General features: G+C 40.7%; 1 protein-coding gene across 1 annotated transcript in view; it reads right to left on the bottom strand.

Annotated features, from left to right (window-relative positions):
- JAM2 (junctional adhesion molecule 2) overlaps positions 1–15,554 on the bottom strand; it is a 79,704-nt gene that overhangs the window by 30,547 nt on the left and 33,603 nt on the right. The window contains exon 2 of the mRNA XM_055129116.1: positions 6,171–6,233. Within this exon, the coding sequence (XP_054985091.1) occupies positions 6,171–6,233 (63 nt within the window). The remainder of the gene's footprint in view (positions 1–6,170; positions 6,234–15,554) is intronic.

The raw sequence follows: 15,554 nt of genomic DNA, 5'->3' as shown, positions 1-15,554 counted from the left end.
CCATAATGAATTTTACCTAAAAAGTATAGTAACTTTGATGAGAAGATCAATTGTATTAAACTCTTGCCATACCTTTGATTTTGATTTTGGTTTTTTTTTTTGATAGCAATGGTTATTTTTATTTTTTTATTTCTTTAAAAGTTTTTATTGGTGATTCACCGTGAGGTACAGTTACAAACCTGTGAACTTTCATGTTTGCATTTCATTTAGTTATCATTTATTTTGATGTGAAGCAGATTTAATAATATTAAAAAATAGGGGACAGTATATATGATATAATGAACCAGCCATATAAAATATATTATACTATTATCTAAGATTTTATTAAAAATATACACATAGTTATGACAAAAATCTTGCATGAGTACGTATGAACATGATCACCCAGCCATAATTCCTCTGTGATAGAATTATGGTTTTTCCTTTTTAGCAATTATATTGTCTAAAAAATTTTTTTTCAGTTGCACACAAGTTACTATAAATAACATAAAAAGGTAATGGAAAAGAGAAAAGCAACGCAGAGAAAAGAATGGCAAATTTAAAAAATTCTAAAACTGTTTCTTAGGATGGCTATAAATTTTAAAGGAGGGTTAGCATTACAAAGACTATCATTTTCCAGATGCGTTTATAATTATGCCACAAAGACTAATGTGTGCTGAGGGACTTGACTGAGGAAACTTGGTTCTGTTCTGTTGATTGAGGCAAATGGGCGGTGACCTTCCGGAGGCTTAAGTTTTAGATAGGTTTCCTTCCCGTATTTTGTTGAGTTTCCAACAGATACACACCCACACTCATTTTCAGCTCCTACTCCTCAGTGCTAGAAATAATCTTTGTCAAAAATCACATTGTTTTATATACTTAACTAAACAGCACACACACCATATTCTTTTGGTGATTTCTCCCTAATTTCTCACCCTATGACTCTATGGAAAACGTTTGCAGAAACTGCATTTCAAAATGCAAGCGACACATTTTTCCTAAGTGTGGTAACTTTCCAGGCTCACTAATATTGATTATATATTATATAAGATGTATAGAAATACTTTTTTCTATCTATTCTCAGTGGAAACCATAAGGCTGTGTGACTTCCAAGATGGGGCCACAGTGGAAATCATATAAATGGGGAGTGGGTCACGCAAACAGTAGGAGGCAAATTGGAGGAGGAGGGGTGTAGACAGAAAGGAAATAAGGAGAGAAAGTGGCCACATCTTTAAAAGAAACATTTGAATAAAAAAAAGGTTGCAAAACACTGGACTATGCAATGCATCCAGACATGAGTGTTACTCATAGATGAGCCCACGACTGTTTTTGAGGTGGATCACCAAAGTCATAAAAAGATCTTTGCTCTTTGCTCTTTGGGTTTTGTTTTGGTTTTTAGTATCGGGAAGATGAAATGAGTGCTCATTTAAGAAAAAGAGAAAGCAGCAAAGACACAATCACAGGCAGAGGGGGCCCAGAGAGGGGACAGCCTCCCTTTGGGATCCTATAATTGAGTGGATACAGACAAGCACACAGAGATACCATAAAGAGTGAACTCTAGGGCTGGAGCGATAGTACAGCAGGTAGGGCATTTGCCTTGCACATGGTCGACCTGGGTTCGATCACCGGCATCCCATATGGTCCCCCGAGCACTGTCAGGAGTAACTCCTGAGTGCAGAGCCAGGAGGAATCCCTGAACATTGCTGGGTGTGACCCCGAAAAGCGGGGAAAAAAGTGAATTCTATAGTATATCAGGGAGTTTGGAGCGTTGTGAGAATAAAGACAGCAGTGTATAGGGAGCTTGGGAATGCCGGGGATGGGGGCAAGGGGGCTCCCAAGGCTGCTGGAGTCCAGGGAGGCAACTTTTAAGAGAGGGGAGTTTGATTCAAAGGTCTAAAAGCCAGAATTCCAATTTTTGGGACTCTTGAATGTCCTTGAACTTGAACTTTAAATTCACCACGTGGAAACTTCAGGACTGTTCGTTCCCTGACAGGAATAGCGAGTCCCTAATTTCTAGGTGCTGACACCACCTCTGGGAACTGTGAAAAACAGGGAAAGTATCATCAGAATCCTGGGGTGACCATCTGAGGGGAAAAGATCCAATGAAAACAGAATTGAACTTAATTCTGTGGCTCAGCCCCTCTTGGGGGACAAAATTCAGCACCCGTGATCGCTGCGGTTTTCTGTACTGAGTTGATCACAACATAGCAGTTTAAAGCCCAAGTTTTGGAGACTGACTCTGTCAAATACTTGTGTGTGGTATTAAGCAAGTTACTGGAGTATTGGCAGGGGGCGGGGAGGGCGGGGGGGCTCCAAGGGCTCAGTGTCAACATAAGGGATCAAGGACGTGGGGCTGCTTGAGCCCTGTCATGCCAGGGATGGTCTCTCCAGCCCCCAGTGCCTTAACTTCCTGAACTCTGGGTTACAATGCCTTATGGGTATTCTAGGTAACTTAAAGATTGTTTTGAAGTAAGTTTCTTCATTGTTTATGATCAGGGATTGAGCTGGGGTCAGCCCCATACAAGATCTGGACCCCTGCACTATCTTTTCAGCCTGCAAATTACTGTGTTTTTTTTGGAGGGGGGTCACACCTGGCGATGCTCAGGGTTTACTCCTGGCTCTGCACTCAGGAATTACCCCTGGTGGTGCTCAGGGGACCATATGGGATGCTGGGAATCAAACCCGGGTCAGCCGGTGCCAGGCCCTACCCACTGTGCTATTGCTCCAGCGCCAAATTACTGTTTTTGAATATTATATCTATAACGATGGTAGTCGTGAAGAAAAATATTCATCTCACAAAGTGGGACGTCTCACGAAGTGTGTTTCTATACAGGGGTTCATAGGGTCTTTGCCTAAACTCAGTGCTCCATAGAGCTCACTATTCCATTTACCTGTGAGGAACCTTTCCCAGTGTCTGTTGTAAACTTGCTGAGAATGATTAAAACCCATATGTTACATCGCAACTTCTTTGTGTGTGTGGGGGGGGGCAGGGACGCGGTGGTCGTTGGTTGGGTCACACCCAACTGTGCTCAGGGATCATTCCTGGCTCTGCATTCAGGATCGCTCCTGCCGGGTTCAGGGTACCATATGAGTTGTTGGGGATCAAACCTGGACGAGCTGTGTGTAAGGCAAGTGCCCCTCCCATTGTAATGTCGCTCCATCCCCTAATGCCTTGACTTCCTAAACTCTGGGTTACAATGCCTTATGGGCTCATGTAACTGAAAAACTCCTTTGAAGTAAGTTTCTTCATTGTTTATGATCAGTAAATGATTTCTCACCTATTTTACATACCCAATTCATATATATAACTAGAGCTATGTACAGATTTCTCAGCTGAACAGCGATCATTAGCAGAAAAGGTTTAAAATGTATTTTTATTTTTTTATTTTTTTTTGGCGTCACACCCGGCGTTGCACAGGGGTCACTCCTGGCTCCGCACTCAGGAATCACTCCTGGCGGTGCTCAGGGGACCATATGGGATGCTGGGAATCGAACCCGGGTTGGCCGCGTGTAAGGCAAACGCCCTACCCGCTGTGCTATTGCTCCAACCCCAAAAGGTTTAAAATTTAGCTAAACATTTTTCAAACTTGAACTAAAATGCTATTTCCCTTTGAGGTAGTAAAGAACGCAAAGATGTGAATCTTATTTTCTTAAGCCGTGACATATTAAAACAGAAAAATGCACAAAGTTTTTCTGTTAAATTATGACATTCCTGAAAAATACCTATTTTGTTTTAATTTTGTTTTAGCTGAAAAAGGTAATTTTTCTTTCTTCAGAAAAAGCATTAGCAATGACACTAGCATATACTTACTTTTAGGATTCATGTAGAACTATTGTGAATTTACTTTTTTCTAGGAATTGGTATTGCGATCAGGATTTTTCTCATGGCATTTAAGTTTAAAACTTCAAAATATGACATGACAGAAGAAGAGAATAGTACTACCAAGTACTAGGGGATTACCAGTAATTACTTTTTTAAGGAAAAGCAGCTATTAAGCTCTAATTTATAAGTTTCAGGTCTGACCCCTCTCTGCAGAAGGCTGCTCATTTTATTTATAGGCCCGGTAGAGCAAATGTCATTTATTATGATTCTGCTTTTAGACCTCTATGGGAAGTGATACAGAACAACAACACTGAAAAGAAAAAATTCAAGATCTCTTTTTTTGGGGGGAGGGGAGGGTGACACCTGGCGATGCATAGGAGTTATGCATTCAGGAATTAATCTTGTCAGTGCTCAGGGGACCATATGGGATGCTGGGAGTTCGAACCCAGGTCTACCACATGTAAGGCAAATGCTCTACCTGTTGTACTATCACTCCAGCTCCAATCCAAGATCTTTTGACATCGAAAGGGATATCAAGAAGAAAGATGATAAGAGGGAAAAAACAAAGTGGGTGGAACATAACCTAGCTATCTACATATCATAAAATATTTAAACTTTTAATCAAATTAAGTAGCTACATCAAGTGCTCTAAGACTACAGTGAGGAAAATGAAATTAAATTTGCCTTATAAAGCCAGGATGGAATAATTGGACCACATATAGAACATAGTTAAAATTTTTTTTTAAAGTTTTGTTTTTGAGCTACACACAGTGGAGGTCTGGGTTTATCCCTGGCATCTGTGCTCACTCCTAGAAGTTCCGGGGAACTATATGGGTTACCCGGGATTAAACTTGGGTCAGCTGCATGCAAGGCAAATGCCCTACTCTCTAAAATTTAATTTTTAATTAAAAAGAGTAGAGGTTAAAAAATAAATATTTATTTTGAGGAAGGCTTGTATTTAATTACAATAAATTATAGAAGAATTTTCTACATTAAAACTAAAACTAGTTAAAGTGTAATGTGGGCCAGAGAGATAGCTCAGTGGGTAGTGCATGTCTCACACACACCAAGCCCTGGGTTCTGTCCCAACCACGACATTACCAATCACTCAACCAGTAGCCTCGATGGTACAGGATTTTATTTTAGAGGGTTTTATTTTGTAGTAATGGAAATCTTTTGGAACTGGACATAGGTGGTTTTTGGAAGGCACATTTAATAAACTAAAGTTCACTAACCTGTTCATTTAAAAAAATAAAAACTTCATTTTAAAAATCACAAATGATACATTAATGTGAATTTAACCTTAATAAAAATTTTAAAAGTAATGTAAAGCTAATATTATTTTGATGTCCTAAATCAGAAATGACCGAGGGATGGGTGGCTGGAAGTATATTCAGAAGACTGAATTGGACAAACAGAAAGTAAGAGTTAAAGGAAACTGACTTCCCTTCCTTTGTCGTCTGATAGCCTGGCTGACCTACCTTTTCCTCTGCCGCCTCGCTTTTGTTTTTGCCCATTCTCCTTTTCTGGCATTTTACCAGTTCCATTATTCCTCCCTTTAAATTCTCCATAGTTCCACATTACTTCCAATTAAATTCCTTTTTCCTACCTCTCCCCATTTAATTTTCTGTTATTTTGGTTTTGGGGCTACACCCAGTGGAACTCAGGGGTTACTCCTGGCCCTGCTACGCAGGAATTTCTCCTGGTGATACTCAAGGACCATATGAGATACTGAGGATTGAACCTGGGTCAGCTACATGTAAGGGAAATGACCTACCTTCTGTACTATCACTCTACTCCCTCTTCCCCACTTTAAACTAATGCTAAATAATGAAGTTCTAATTAGTTTAATCATATTGAAACACTAGGGTTTAAAATAAACCAAAATAATTATTTTAATAATTTGTTAGTACATGATTTGTCATTTTTAAATGCCAAGCTGATTCCTTTTATTAACCAAGCACTCACAACACTTGCTATATGCCAAGTACTATTGTGAGATCTGATCAAATACTAACTCATTTAATTTGGTGCTCCTCCCCCAAACCCATGAATCTGCATTTCTTTTATTTAATTATCTCCCTTCCCTATCTTCCCCTGACCCCACCCAATGTACCAGTTTCACAAGTTAGCTTTCCTTTGTTGCAGAGAGTGGATGTAAAAGAAACACTTCTGTATAATAATCTTTCATCAAATGTCCACAATTTCTGCTGAGGTTGGAGAAGATCTCAAGATAGACAAGAAGCAACACTTCCCGCAGAGGGCTAATGTGAGGTGAGGCAGAGATTTTCAACTACATCCAAAACACCACATGTGCCAACAGTCATTCAAGCAACACAGTCCACGAGAATCAGCAAGATACTCCTACCTTGATACTCTATTGCTGTAACTACTTGGTCTTTCAGGGCGGAGAATCCATACGCCTTCTGACCTGCAAGATGAAACACAGGGGGACATGAAGATAAATACAAAAGGCCATTTTTGAATGCTTGCACGGAAAGCAGTGTCAAAAAAAACGAATCTGAACTTACTGGATACTTTCACATGCTTCATAATACATCAAAGGTAAATTATCAAAGTAGGAAAAGCCAAGGCAAAACATGTATTTCTCTCCCAACTTCTGTATTGTGGTTTGACTTTTAAACATTTTCTAAAAATTGGTTAGAGACCCACCACAGACAACCCAGCTGCAAAAGCTCAATAGTTACAACATGTTGAGCTGATGTCCATGGTCCCACTTACTATGCGATCTTCTCTCACAGGCTAGCTCTCCTCTGACCCAAATAAACATTTTTAGAACTTTATTCAAGAGCATAAACTGTTGCACAAATATCTCTGACTGTATCAGTATCACACGTAGAAATGTGTGATTTTACACTTTTGACAATGAAACACAAATCAGTATGAAACGACCTCAAAACAAATTACTTGGAAATCTATAATGAGCCTAATCAAGCTGTCACTGTGTCTAAAGTCACTGGGCCACTCTTCACACGTTCGGACAGCCTCACTCATGGGGGAGCCGGTGGAGGAACCCAGGTGCGTGGGACCCGGGACGGAGATCTCCAACGCTGCTCAGTTGAGGAGTGGGCCTCTTCTACCCAGATCCCCCATTTTCCAGTAGCTAGGCAGTCACACCCAGAAACTGCCCCCAGACCCCACTCCATGTAGTGTAATCCCATCAGCGGCCAACATCCAGAAACTCTAAAACCAAATGTGGGTAGCCGAGTGACATCTAATAGCCTAGTTCTCCCTCTTGGTGAACCTGACAAGGTACCGAGAGTCTATTGCCCACTTAGGAGAGCCTGGCAAGTTTCCTGTGGTGTATTCATATCCCAAATATAGTAACATATATATACATACCTCTCAGAGAGCCTGGCAAGCTACTGATAGTATCCCGCCCATACAGTAGAGCCTGGCAAGCTATCCGTGGTGTATTCGATATGCCAAAATCAGTAATGATAGGTCTCATTCCCCTGACCCTGAAAGAGCCTCTAATCTTTGGGAAAGACGAGTAAGGAGAGGCTACTAAAATCTCAGGGCTGAGTATAATAGAGACATTACTGGTGCCCGCTCGAGTAAATTGATGAACAACAGGATTACAGTGATACAGTGACAATGAAACACATGAATAGTATTGACATATATAATTTTTGTGTACAAATTATGGAAATATAAGTATCTTTAGTTTTTCCCAGAAAACATTTAAGGTATTTTACAGACCTAATTTATAGGATGAAAATGACTGATTATTGAGGCAAATATGACCTAATAATCACATGATGATCTCTTCATCACTGCCATAAACATATATAGAAATTTCTACTTACTAGTGCTTTAAGAGCTGCAGAAATCACTCAATGGGCTTCATGCAAGAGGCCCTGCGTGGTTTGTACCCTTGTTATTACCTGACCCCCCAACCCTGATGGAAGTGACCCCGAAATATTAAGCTGGGAAGAGTCCTCAAGCACTACCACGTATAGCTCCAATCTCCTCTCTCCCACCAAAACAGGTGATTTTATAAGGGCCAGGGACATCGCAGTAGTAAAGCACCTGCCTGTGTAGGACCATGTGTTCCATCCCAACACTACCTACACACTACGAGATCCCAGCAACACTGCTGTTTGTGAGCCCCTGATGCCACAAATGGGAAATTTCCAGCTCACCACCATCAAGTGTGTGTGAGCACTAGTCTTCCAAGATGTGTGACCCCCGGCAAACACTGGGACCAAAGTGTGCATTAGCATCACAGTTAAATTGTGAGAGCACAGCTCAAAGGAAGAAGAAAAGCATGCAGTTTGCAGCAACATGAACGGAACGAGAGGCTATCATGCTGGGTGAAGCCAGCCAGCAGCAAAGGGACAGAGGCAGAAGGATCTCTCACTGTGAAACCTAAAGATACACAGCAAGGCAGTGACAAAAAGCCAAAGGCAACATAATGGGAAAACTGATCCACAGTTGAGTTGGGGGGCTTAGGAGGGAGGGATGTTGGGGTCCTTGGGAAAGAAAGTTTGTTGGTACACTGGTAATGGGTGTGATGATGGATTTACAGGTATGAGAATTCATCATCAATATTACTAGCATTGTAAACCAAAGAATCTCTGTTCACTGTCGCTGTTACGGTCATCCCATAGTTCATCGATTTGCTTGAGTGGGCACCAGTAACGCCTCCATTGTGAGATTTTTTGTTACTGTTTTTAGCATATCGGATACACCACGGGTAGCTTGCCAGGCTCTGCCGTGTGGGCGAAATACTCTCAGTAGCTTGCCGGGCTCTCCGAGAGGGGCGGAGGAATCGAACCCAGGTTGGCTGCATGCAAGACAAACGCTCTACTCACTGTGCTATCACTCCAGTCCAGAATCTCTATTAAGAATTAAAAAAAAAAAAAGGTGTGCAAGAACAACATCCAAGTATGTGTAACCCTTTGGTTATCCAACAACAACAATAAAGAGAAGTGATGGAGAATTTTTAAAAAGTGGGTCTTAGCATACCTTTAAAACGGGTAAAATTTAATATTCAAAAGATTTGGTGTGCTGAACATGATTAAGATAAAATAATGCAGTGAAAGAGGAATTAAAACTTTCTAATTAAATCTTTCACAGGTATCGTTCTGTATTATTTCATTTGTGCGTGTCATTCTCTGGTCCAGTCAAATTACCACATTTCTTTTGTTTGGGGAGGAGCATACCCAGCATTGCTCCTTGGCTTAGGACCATATGGGGTGCCGGGGGTCAAATCCAGGTTGGCTGCATGCAAGACAAACAGCCTATTCACTCTATTATGATTTGGGCTCCAAATCACCATATTTGAAAGAATTTTGATAATCAGTGGTATTCAGTGGCTCACGTGTAGAGAGGTTGGAAACCACAAGAGGTGTCTCATCTATAGCTGCTGGTCCTCGGAGAGACAGCAGGATTAGAGTTAGTTCACAGATGTAAAAATGTGTACGAGCACTGGTTGAAATCACTTCGCAAAAGTGTTCGTTTCTGAAACGTGACTGCTACAAGGGCAAACCTCTGAATTTGCCCAAACATGGCAGTGAGATGGCCCAGTTGTGCGGAACAGTGCCCAGGGGAAGAGAAGCACAAGAGCAATTTGCTGGGACACACCGCGCCTTTTGGTCTGCTAATGATAAGAGTCTTGCAAATGGGGTGGATCAAACGGACACCCAGGAAGGGACAGTTGGGAACTGGAGATATAGTATAGCGGGTGTTGTAGTTTGCAATAGAGGTACTAAGTAGCCATCATGCTCGGTCTATAGTCTACTTTTGGTATGCAGTTTCCAACCCGAGTGGCCAGAGTGAAATCACAATTCACTTGGTCACTCATTCATACCAGAAAACTGAACTTTGCCTGAGATGAATCTACTCTCTCATTACTTACTAATGAGTTTCCATCTATAGACTGAAACGTGTGTGTCAGTCACACAGAGTGATGTTTTTTCATCTCTTTTCTCCTCCCCTTTCTGCCTTTTGTTTTAGGGAAGAGATGAAGGCAGTTGATATCTATGTGAAGAACACCGGGTTAAACAGTTTCACTTCTATTGGCCAATAGTCTACTTATCTGTATAACGTAGCAATCCCTGTGGATCAGTCTCAGGGATCAAGGCGTTCAAAGACCAACTTTAAAAAACCACAGTGTTGGGGCTGGAGTGACAGCATAGTGGGTAGGGCATTTGCCTTGCACGCGGCCGACCCGGGTTCAAATCCCAGTATCCCATATGGTCCCCCGAGCACCGCTAGGAGTAATTCCTGAATGCAGAGCCAGGAGTAAACCCTGTGCATCGCCGGGTGTGACCCCCCCCAAAAGAAAACTACAGTGTCATAGGTCTTTTGGAACTTTTACTGGACAGAGGATCTACACCCCTAACTTCTGTGTTGTTCAAGAATCAACTACACTGGTTTTGCTTGCATATTTCCAAAACATATGGAGGGGCTCAATAAATTTTTTAAAATATCATTTTCTCCTTTTTCATATACTTGGTCACTATATGCCCAATATTCCTTTAAATCCATCCAGACACTCTCATGTCTTTGTTCTTCATATTCTTTTTCCCTCCCCCTCCCCCAACCCAATGCCCTGGATTTTATTTCAGAGATTTTGAAGGGTGGTCCAGATCCTCAGAACAGCAGAAGGACTGAGACAAACCAGAATTCCTATAAGGGATCTAAGAGGAGGGCTGATCTTTGCTCTTGCTGAATTACACCTATACTTACTTATTTATTAACGCTGTTAAGTCAGAAGTCTTAGTATTTTTCCATAAAAGACTGACATAACATTTTATGTGTGTAACAGTAGGAATTCCATTTACTGTTTTTAATATTGAAAAGATACTATTAAGTGTCTAGAGCGATAGCACAGTGGGTAGGGCATTTGCCTTGCACATGGCTGACCCGGGTTTGATTCCCAGCATCCATATGGTCCCCTGAGCACCACCAGAAGTAATTCCTGAGTGCGGAGCCAGGAGTAACTCCTGTTTGTTGCCAGGTGTGACCCCCCCCAAAAAAAAAAAACCCAAAAAAGATACTATTAAGGAAGCATGGCTGATAATAATATCAATATTTATGCAGTAGGCATTCAATGTTATATTACTACACTCATCACCAAAGTGCAATATCTCTCTACCACTGTGTCTAGGTATTTTTTATTTATTTATTTTTAAAATTTATTTATTTAGCTTTTTGGGTCACACCCAGCAATGCTCAGGGGTTATTCCTGGCTCTGCACTCAGGAATTACTCCTGGCAGTGCTTAGGGGACCATATGGGATGCTGGGAATCGAACCCGAGTCGGCCACATGCAAGGCAAATGCCCTACCTCCTATACTATCGCTCCAGCCCTCTAGGTATTTTTTTTAAATAATATGCAAAATGAATGATTTTGCCAATGATACTGATTCCAAACCATTAGTCTCCAATACTTCAAACCCCAATTTGCAAAAGTTTCCTTTAGCAATATGCTAGTATCTTCTGAAAAGTTCTCAACATCACTGAAATTTCTTAGTTTTTAAACTATTTTAATATACTTTTTTTTCTTCTTTTTTTTTTCCCTGTCACAATCGGCAATGCTCAGGGGTTACTCCTGACTCTGCACTCAGGATTTACTTCTGGTGGTGATCTGGGGAAAATCCAGGATGCCTAGGATTGAACACGGGTCAGCTGTGTGCAAAGCAAACACCCTACCTGATGTATTATTGCTCCGGTCCCTAATATACTTCGTAGATAATACAATGAAAACTCATACTCCCTCGAAGCCAGTGGAGGGGGGAAACCTTGGCAAAGCAGGACCCGATCATCTTTGTTCTCAACACGTCATCAAGTCTTTGAACTTCTCCAACACCTCACTGCCCCCAGGGAATGTCTATTTCCTTCAGCAGACTTGTCTTCTTTCATTGGAAACAAACCTTGGTTGAACCTGAGCTTGCAAGATTTTGAACTGAGCTGAATCACTTCCCCCTTTCTCATTTCTGGTTTTCTACTTTCTAAAACTGCTTTTGGGAGAGACTACTTAAACCTTATAAAATCACTTCAAAATTCTATGAAAAAAAAGTTTCCAACTTCAGAAACTTTATTTCCTTATAATAGATATATGTATATATTTCACTTATATGTCTTTAGAGTTAAAAAAAGACACTAAAAAAGAAGAAAATATCTAAAATCGGAAAACCAGGAAGGTCAAAAAATGGGAATGAGGATTCATTAAAAAAAAAATGAATAACACATCACAGTTTCTTTATCCATTCATCTGTTCTTGGAGACTCAGGTTGTGTCCAGATGTTGCAGTGAAGTCGGTCAGAAGGAGAGGGACAGGCACAGAATGTTCTCTCAGACCAGGGATAGAAGGCAGCACAGTAAGGGAATAACAGCTGGCCCAAGGCAGCAGACCCTGAGAAGTGGTCTACAGAACTGAGCTTTCCAAAGCTGGCGGGTGGGGATGTGACATAAGACACTCAAACGCTGGAGGGAAAGAGTCACATTGGTGGAGGGTTGGAATCATGGTGCCTCAAATCAAATAAAACAAAATAACATTTAAAATTTCTTAATAACTGAGAATTAATTTTGTCATTTTAATTGCCTTCTACTAGCTACCGTGCTTCCTCTCATTCTTTTTACTTCAAATTTTGCTTTCAATAAGATAAAAGCATTTACAACATGTGCCCCCTGATGTTGAACTCTATTTAAAACTCTTGAACCAGTTTGAACTTTTACTAAATTAAAAAAATAGAGATTATTATAAAACGACGTTGAGAAATCTTAGTTGAGAAAATTATCAACTTGATAAAGTTATATTATCAACTTGATAAAATTATCAACCCGTTGATCTGGTCTTGAAATTCAGTTTTTACTTTTCAACTGTCCACAATCATTCTTTTAATGAAAACAACATGTTGGATTTTGCATCAATATTTCACTAACAGATGTTAGGAATCGGCTGCTTTCTTGAGCTGATTTTATTGCTCCTTCACTTTTACAGCATCAGTTAAATAGCAAAATAAACAAAAAGCTGTCACATAGGTTTCCAGCTGAGGTCAACACTCGTTTTAGAGTTTGCTACAAAACATCTTTAATAGTTATGGATGTGTTCCAAGGTCTCTGGCAGAAGTTATAAAATGAATTTAAGAGATGATGATTTCCATAACTGCCAAAACTTGAAGTCAAGCAATTCCCTGTAAAATTACAACTTTTGCAAGTATTTCCTCCCATTACAGGAATAAGAATTCTTTCTTTTTTTTTTTTTTTTAGGAACAAAAATTCTTTTTTTTTTTTTTAATTTTTATTAAATCACCATGTGGAAAGTTACAAAGTTCTCAGGTTTATATGTCAGTTATACAATATTCAAACACCCATCCCTTCACCAGTGCCCAAATTCCACCACCAGAAACCCCAGTTTACCCCCCGCCCCCACCCCCTACCCCCTACTGTATAACTAATGAATTTCACTTCATTTTTTCTTTACCTTGATTACATTCCATAATTCAACACAAAACTCACTATAGTTGACATAACTCTCTCTCTCTCTTTTTTTTTCTCTTTTTCCTTTTCCATTTTTTTTTTAATTTTTCCCCCTCATCCCCCTTCCTGCGCCTCATAGTATGGTGTACTCCACGCCACGTTGGCCAGCGTGGGGCTTTTGCTTAGCTCATAGTCCAGAGGTGGCTGAGGAACAAAAATTCTTGTATGTTCTATCACTGATCTAAAATAATCAGGTTTGACTAAAAATATTTATTCTACCTCAACTTTTAAAGTTTACTATTATAGTATTGCTTAAATGAACACTTTTCATTGAAAACATGAGTAGAAAAAATAGACAAAGTTCTTTAGAGTAGCATGCACTGTCCGTAGCACTGTCATCCTATTGTTCATCGATTTGCTCAAGTGGGCACCAGTAACGTCTCCATTGTGAGACTTGTTACTGGTTTTGGCATATCGAATATGCCCTGGGTAGATTGCCAGGCTCTGCCATACGGGCAGGATACTCTCGGTAGCTTGCCGGGCTCTCCAACAGGGATGGAGGAATCGAACCTGGGTCAGCCGCATGCAAGGCAAATGCCCTACCCACTGTGCTACGGCTCCAGTCCATGAAAAAGGTAAATAATTTTACAATGTTAATATAAATTATTTCACATATTAAAAAATAAGAATAACCGCATGGTTTTAATAATCAGTGATATGTGATTGTACTAACAAATATTTTTAAAGTGCACAAGACTTACAATGAAAAATAATACCAGTCAGTATTTACTGTGAATACATGTTTATGTGGATAGAAAGTAACTCACAAAGAAAAAATTAGGAGTTAGATAAGATGCTTACTTGTCTTGCTATCGTTCAATTAGAGTAGTTCTAGAAAGCAGCAAGGGAAGCCAAAGAGTAAAAGGAAAGTAAGAAAAGGGTAGGATGTAAGGGCTGAGGAACAGGAAGAGAAAGGGAGAGAGAGAGAAGTAGAGAGGCCTTCTGGTGTCTCAAACTAGACATCCTGGCCCTTCCTCTTAGTTCAATTTTCAGGGAAAGGGAAGCCACGCCAAAATGCAGGGAAAAAAAATAAATGACAAGCTTGATTTGAGAGCTACTCACGGCTGATGTCTACGGAATTAATGAGACCTAAGAATTTCCGAGTTCTAACCACAAATAAAATTTCCTCCCATTCCATCTAAATAAGATGTAACTCTACTGTGTTAGTATATCTATCTTAGACATATGTGAGAGTCAAGGTCACAACTCTAGTTGACTAGGCAGGAAGTCAAGACGGGCATCTGGGTATCTCCATCCGGTCAGTCTGACCCCACAATCCTGCTACCTCCCAACTCCCTTTCTCCCACCACCTCATCCTTAAACCAGTGCAAAGCATTAGAGTAATACTAAACAGAAGGCTGCCTGATACTGGGCGATGGTTTTGTAAACATTTTCAATCTTTAGGGACTGGAGCGATAGCACAGAGGGTAGGGAGTTTGCCTTGCATGCGGCCAACCCGGGTTCGATTCCTCCGTCCCTCTTGGAGAGCCGGGCAAACTACCGAGAGTATCCTGCCCGCACCGCAGAGCCTGGCAAGCTCCCCATGGCATATTCAATATGCCAAAGACAGTAACAGCAAGTCTCACAGTGGAGATGTTACTGGTGCTCGCTCGAGCAGACTGTAAGGAGAAAAAGTGAAATAATGCTGTTTGCTGCAACTTGGATGGAACTGTAAGGTACTTGGCTGAGTGAAGTAAGTCAGAGGGAAAAGGCTTAATACCGATGATCTCATTGATTTGTAGCCTTTAGAGAAACAAAATAAAGGAATAGACCATGCCAATTGAGAACAGATTCTTGGCCCTAGATGATGTGACTGAAATACCAGGTGTGGAGAGGAGTGGGAGCAATGATAAGGCAGACTGGGAGCGACAGGAGCGCATTGGTGGAGAATCTTCAGCACTCTGGTGTGGTGAGACAAGATAACTGTGTCCACCAGAACCGTTAATGCTAACACTACTGAAAACACGGGCCCTAAACCATTACATTATAAAATAAACAAGACTGTAGAGGGGAGTAGTTACTTGGTGGTGAGGCAGTAAGTTTGTATATCACAACTAAAAATGTTAACAGCATTGCAATCATGTTATCTAAACCGTCACTGTATCACTGTTACTGTCATGATTTACTCGAGCGGGCACCAGTAACGGCTCTATTGCACTCAGCCCTGAGATTTTAGCAGCCTCTCCTTATTCGTCTTTCCCAATGATTGGAGGCTCTTTCAGGGTCAGGGGAATGAGACC

The sequence above is a fragment of the Sorex araneus genome, chromosome 2 (assembly GCF_027595985.1).
Source record: "Sorex araneus isolate mSorAra2 chromosome 2, mSorAra2.pri, whole genome shotgun sequence".
NCBI classification, from domain to species: domain Eukaryota; kingdom Metazoa; phylum Chordata; class Mammalia; order Eulipotyphla; family Soricidae; genus Sorex; species Sorex araneus.
The sequence above is the reverse complement of the archived record's forward strand: the minus strand, read 5'-3'. Positions and strand labels throughout refer to the sequence as shown.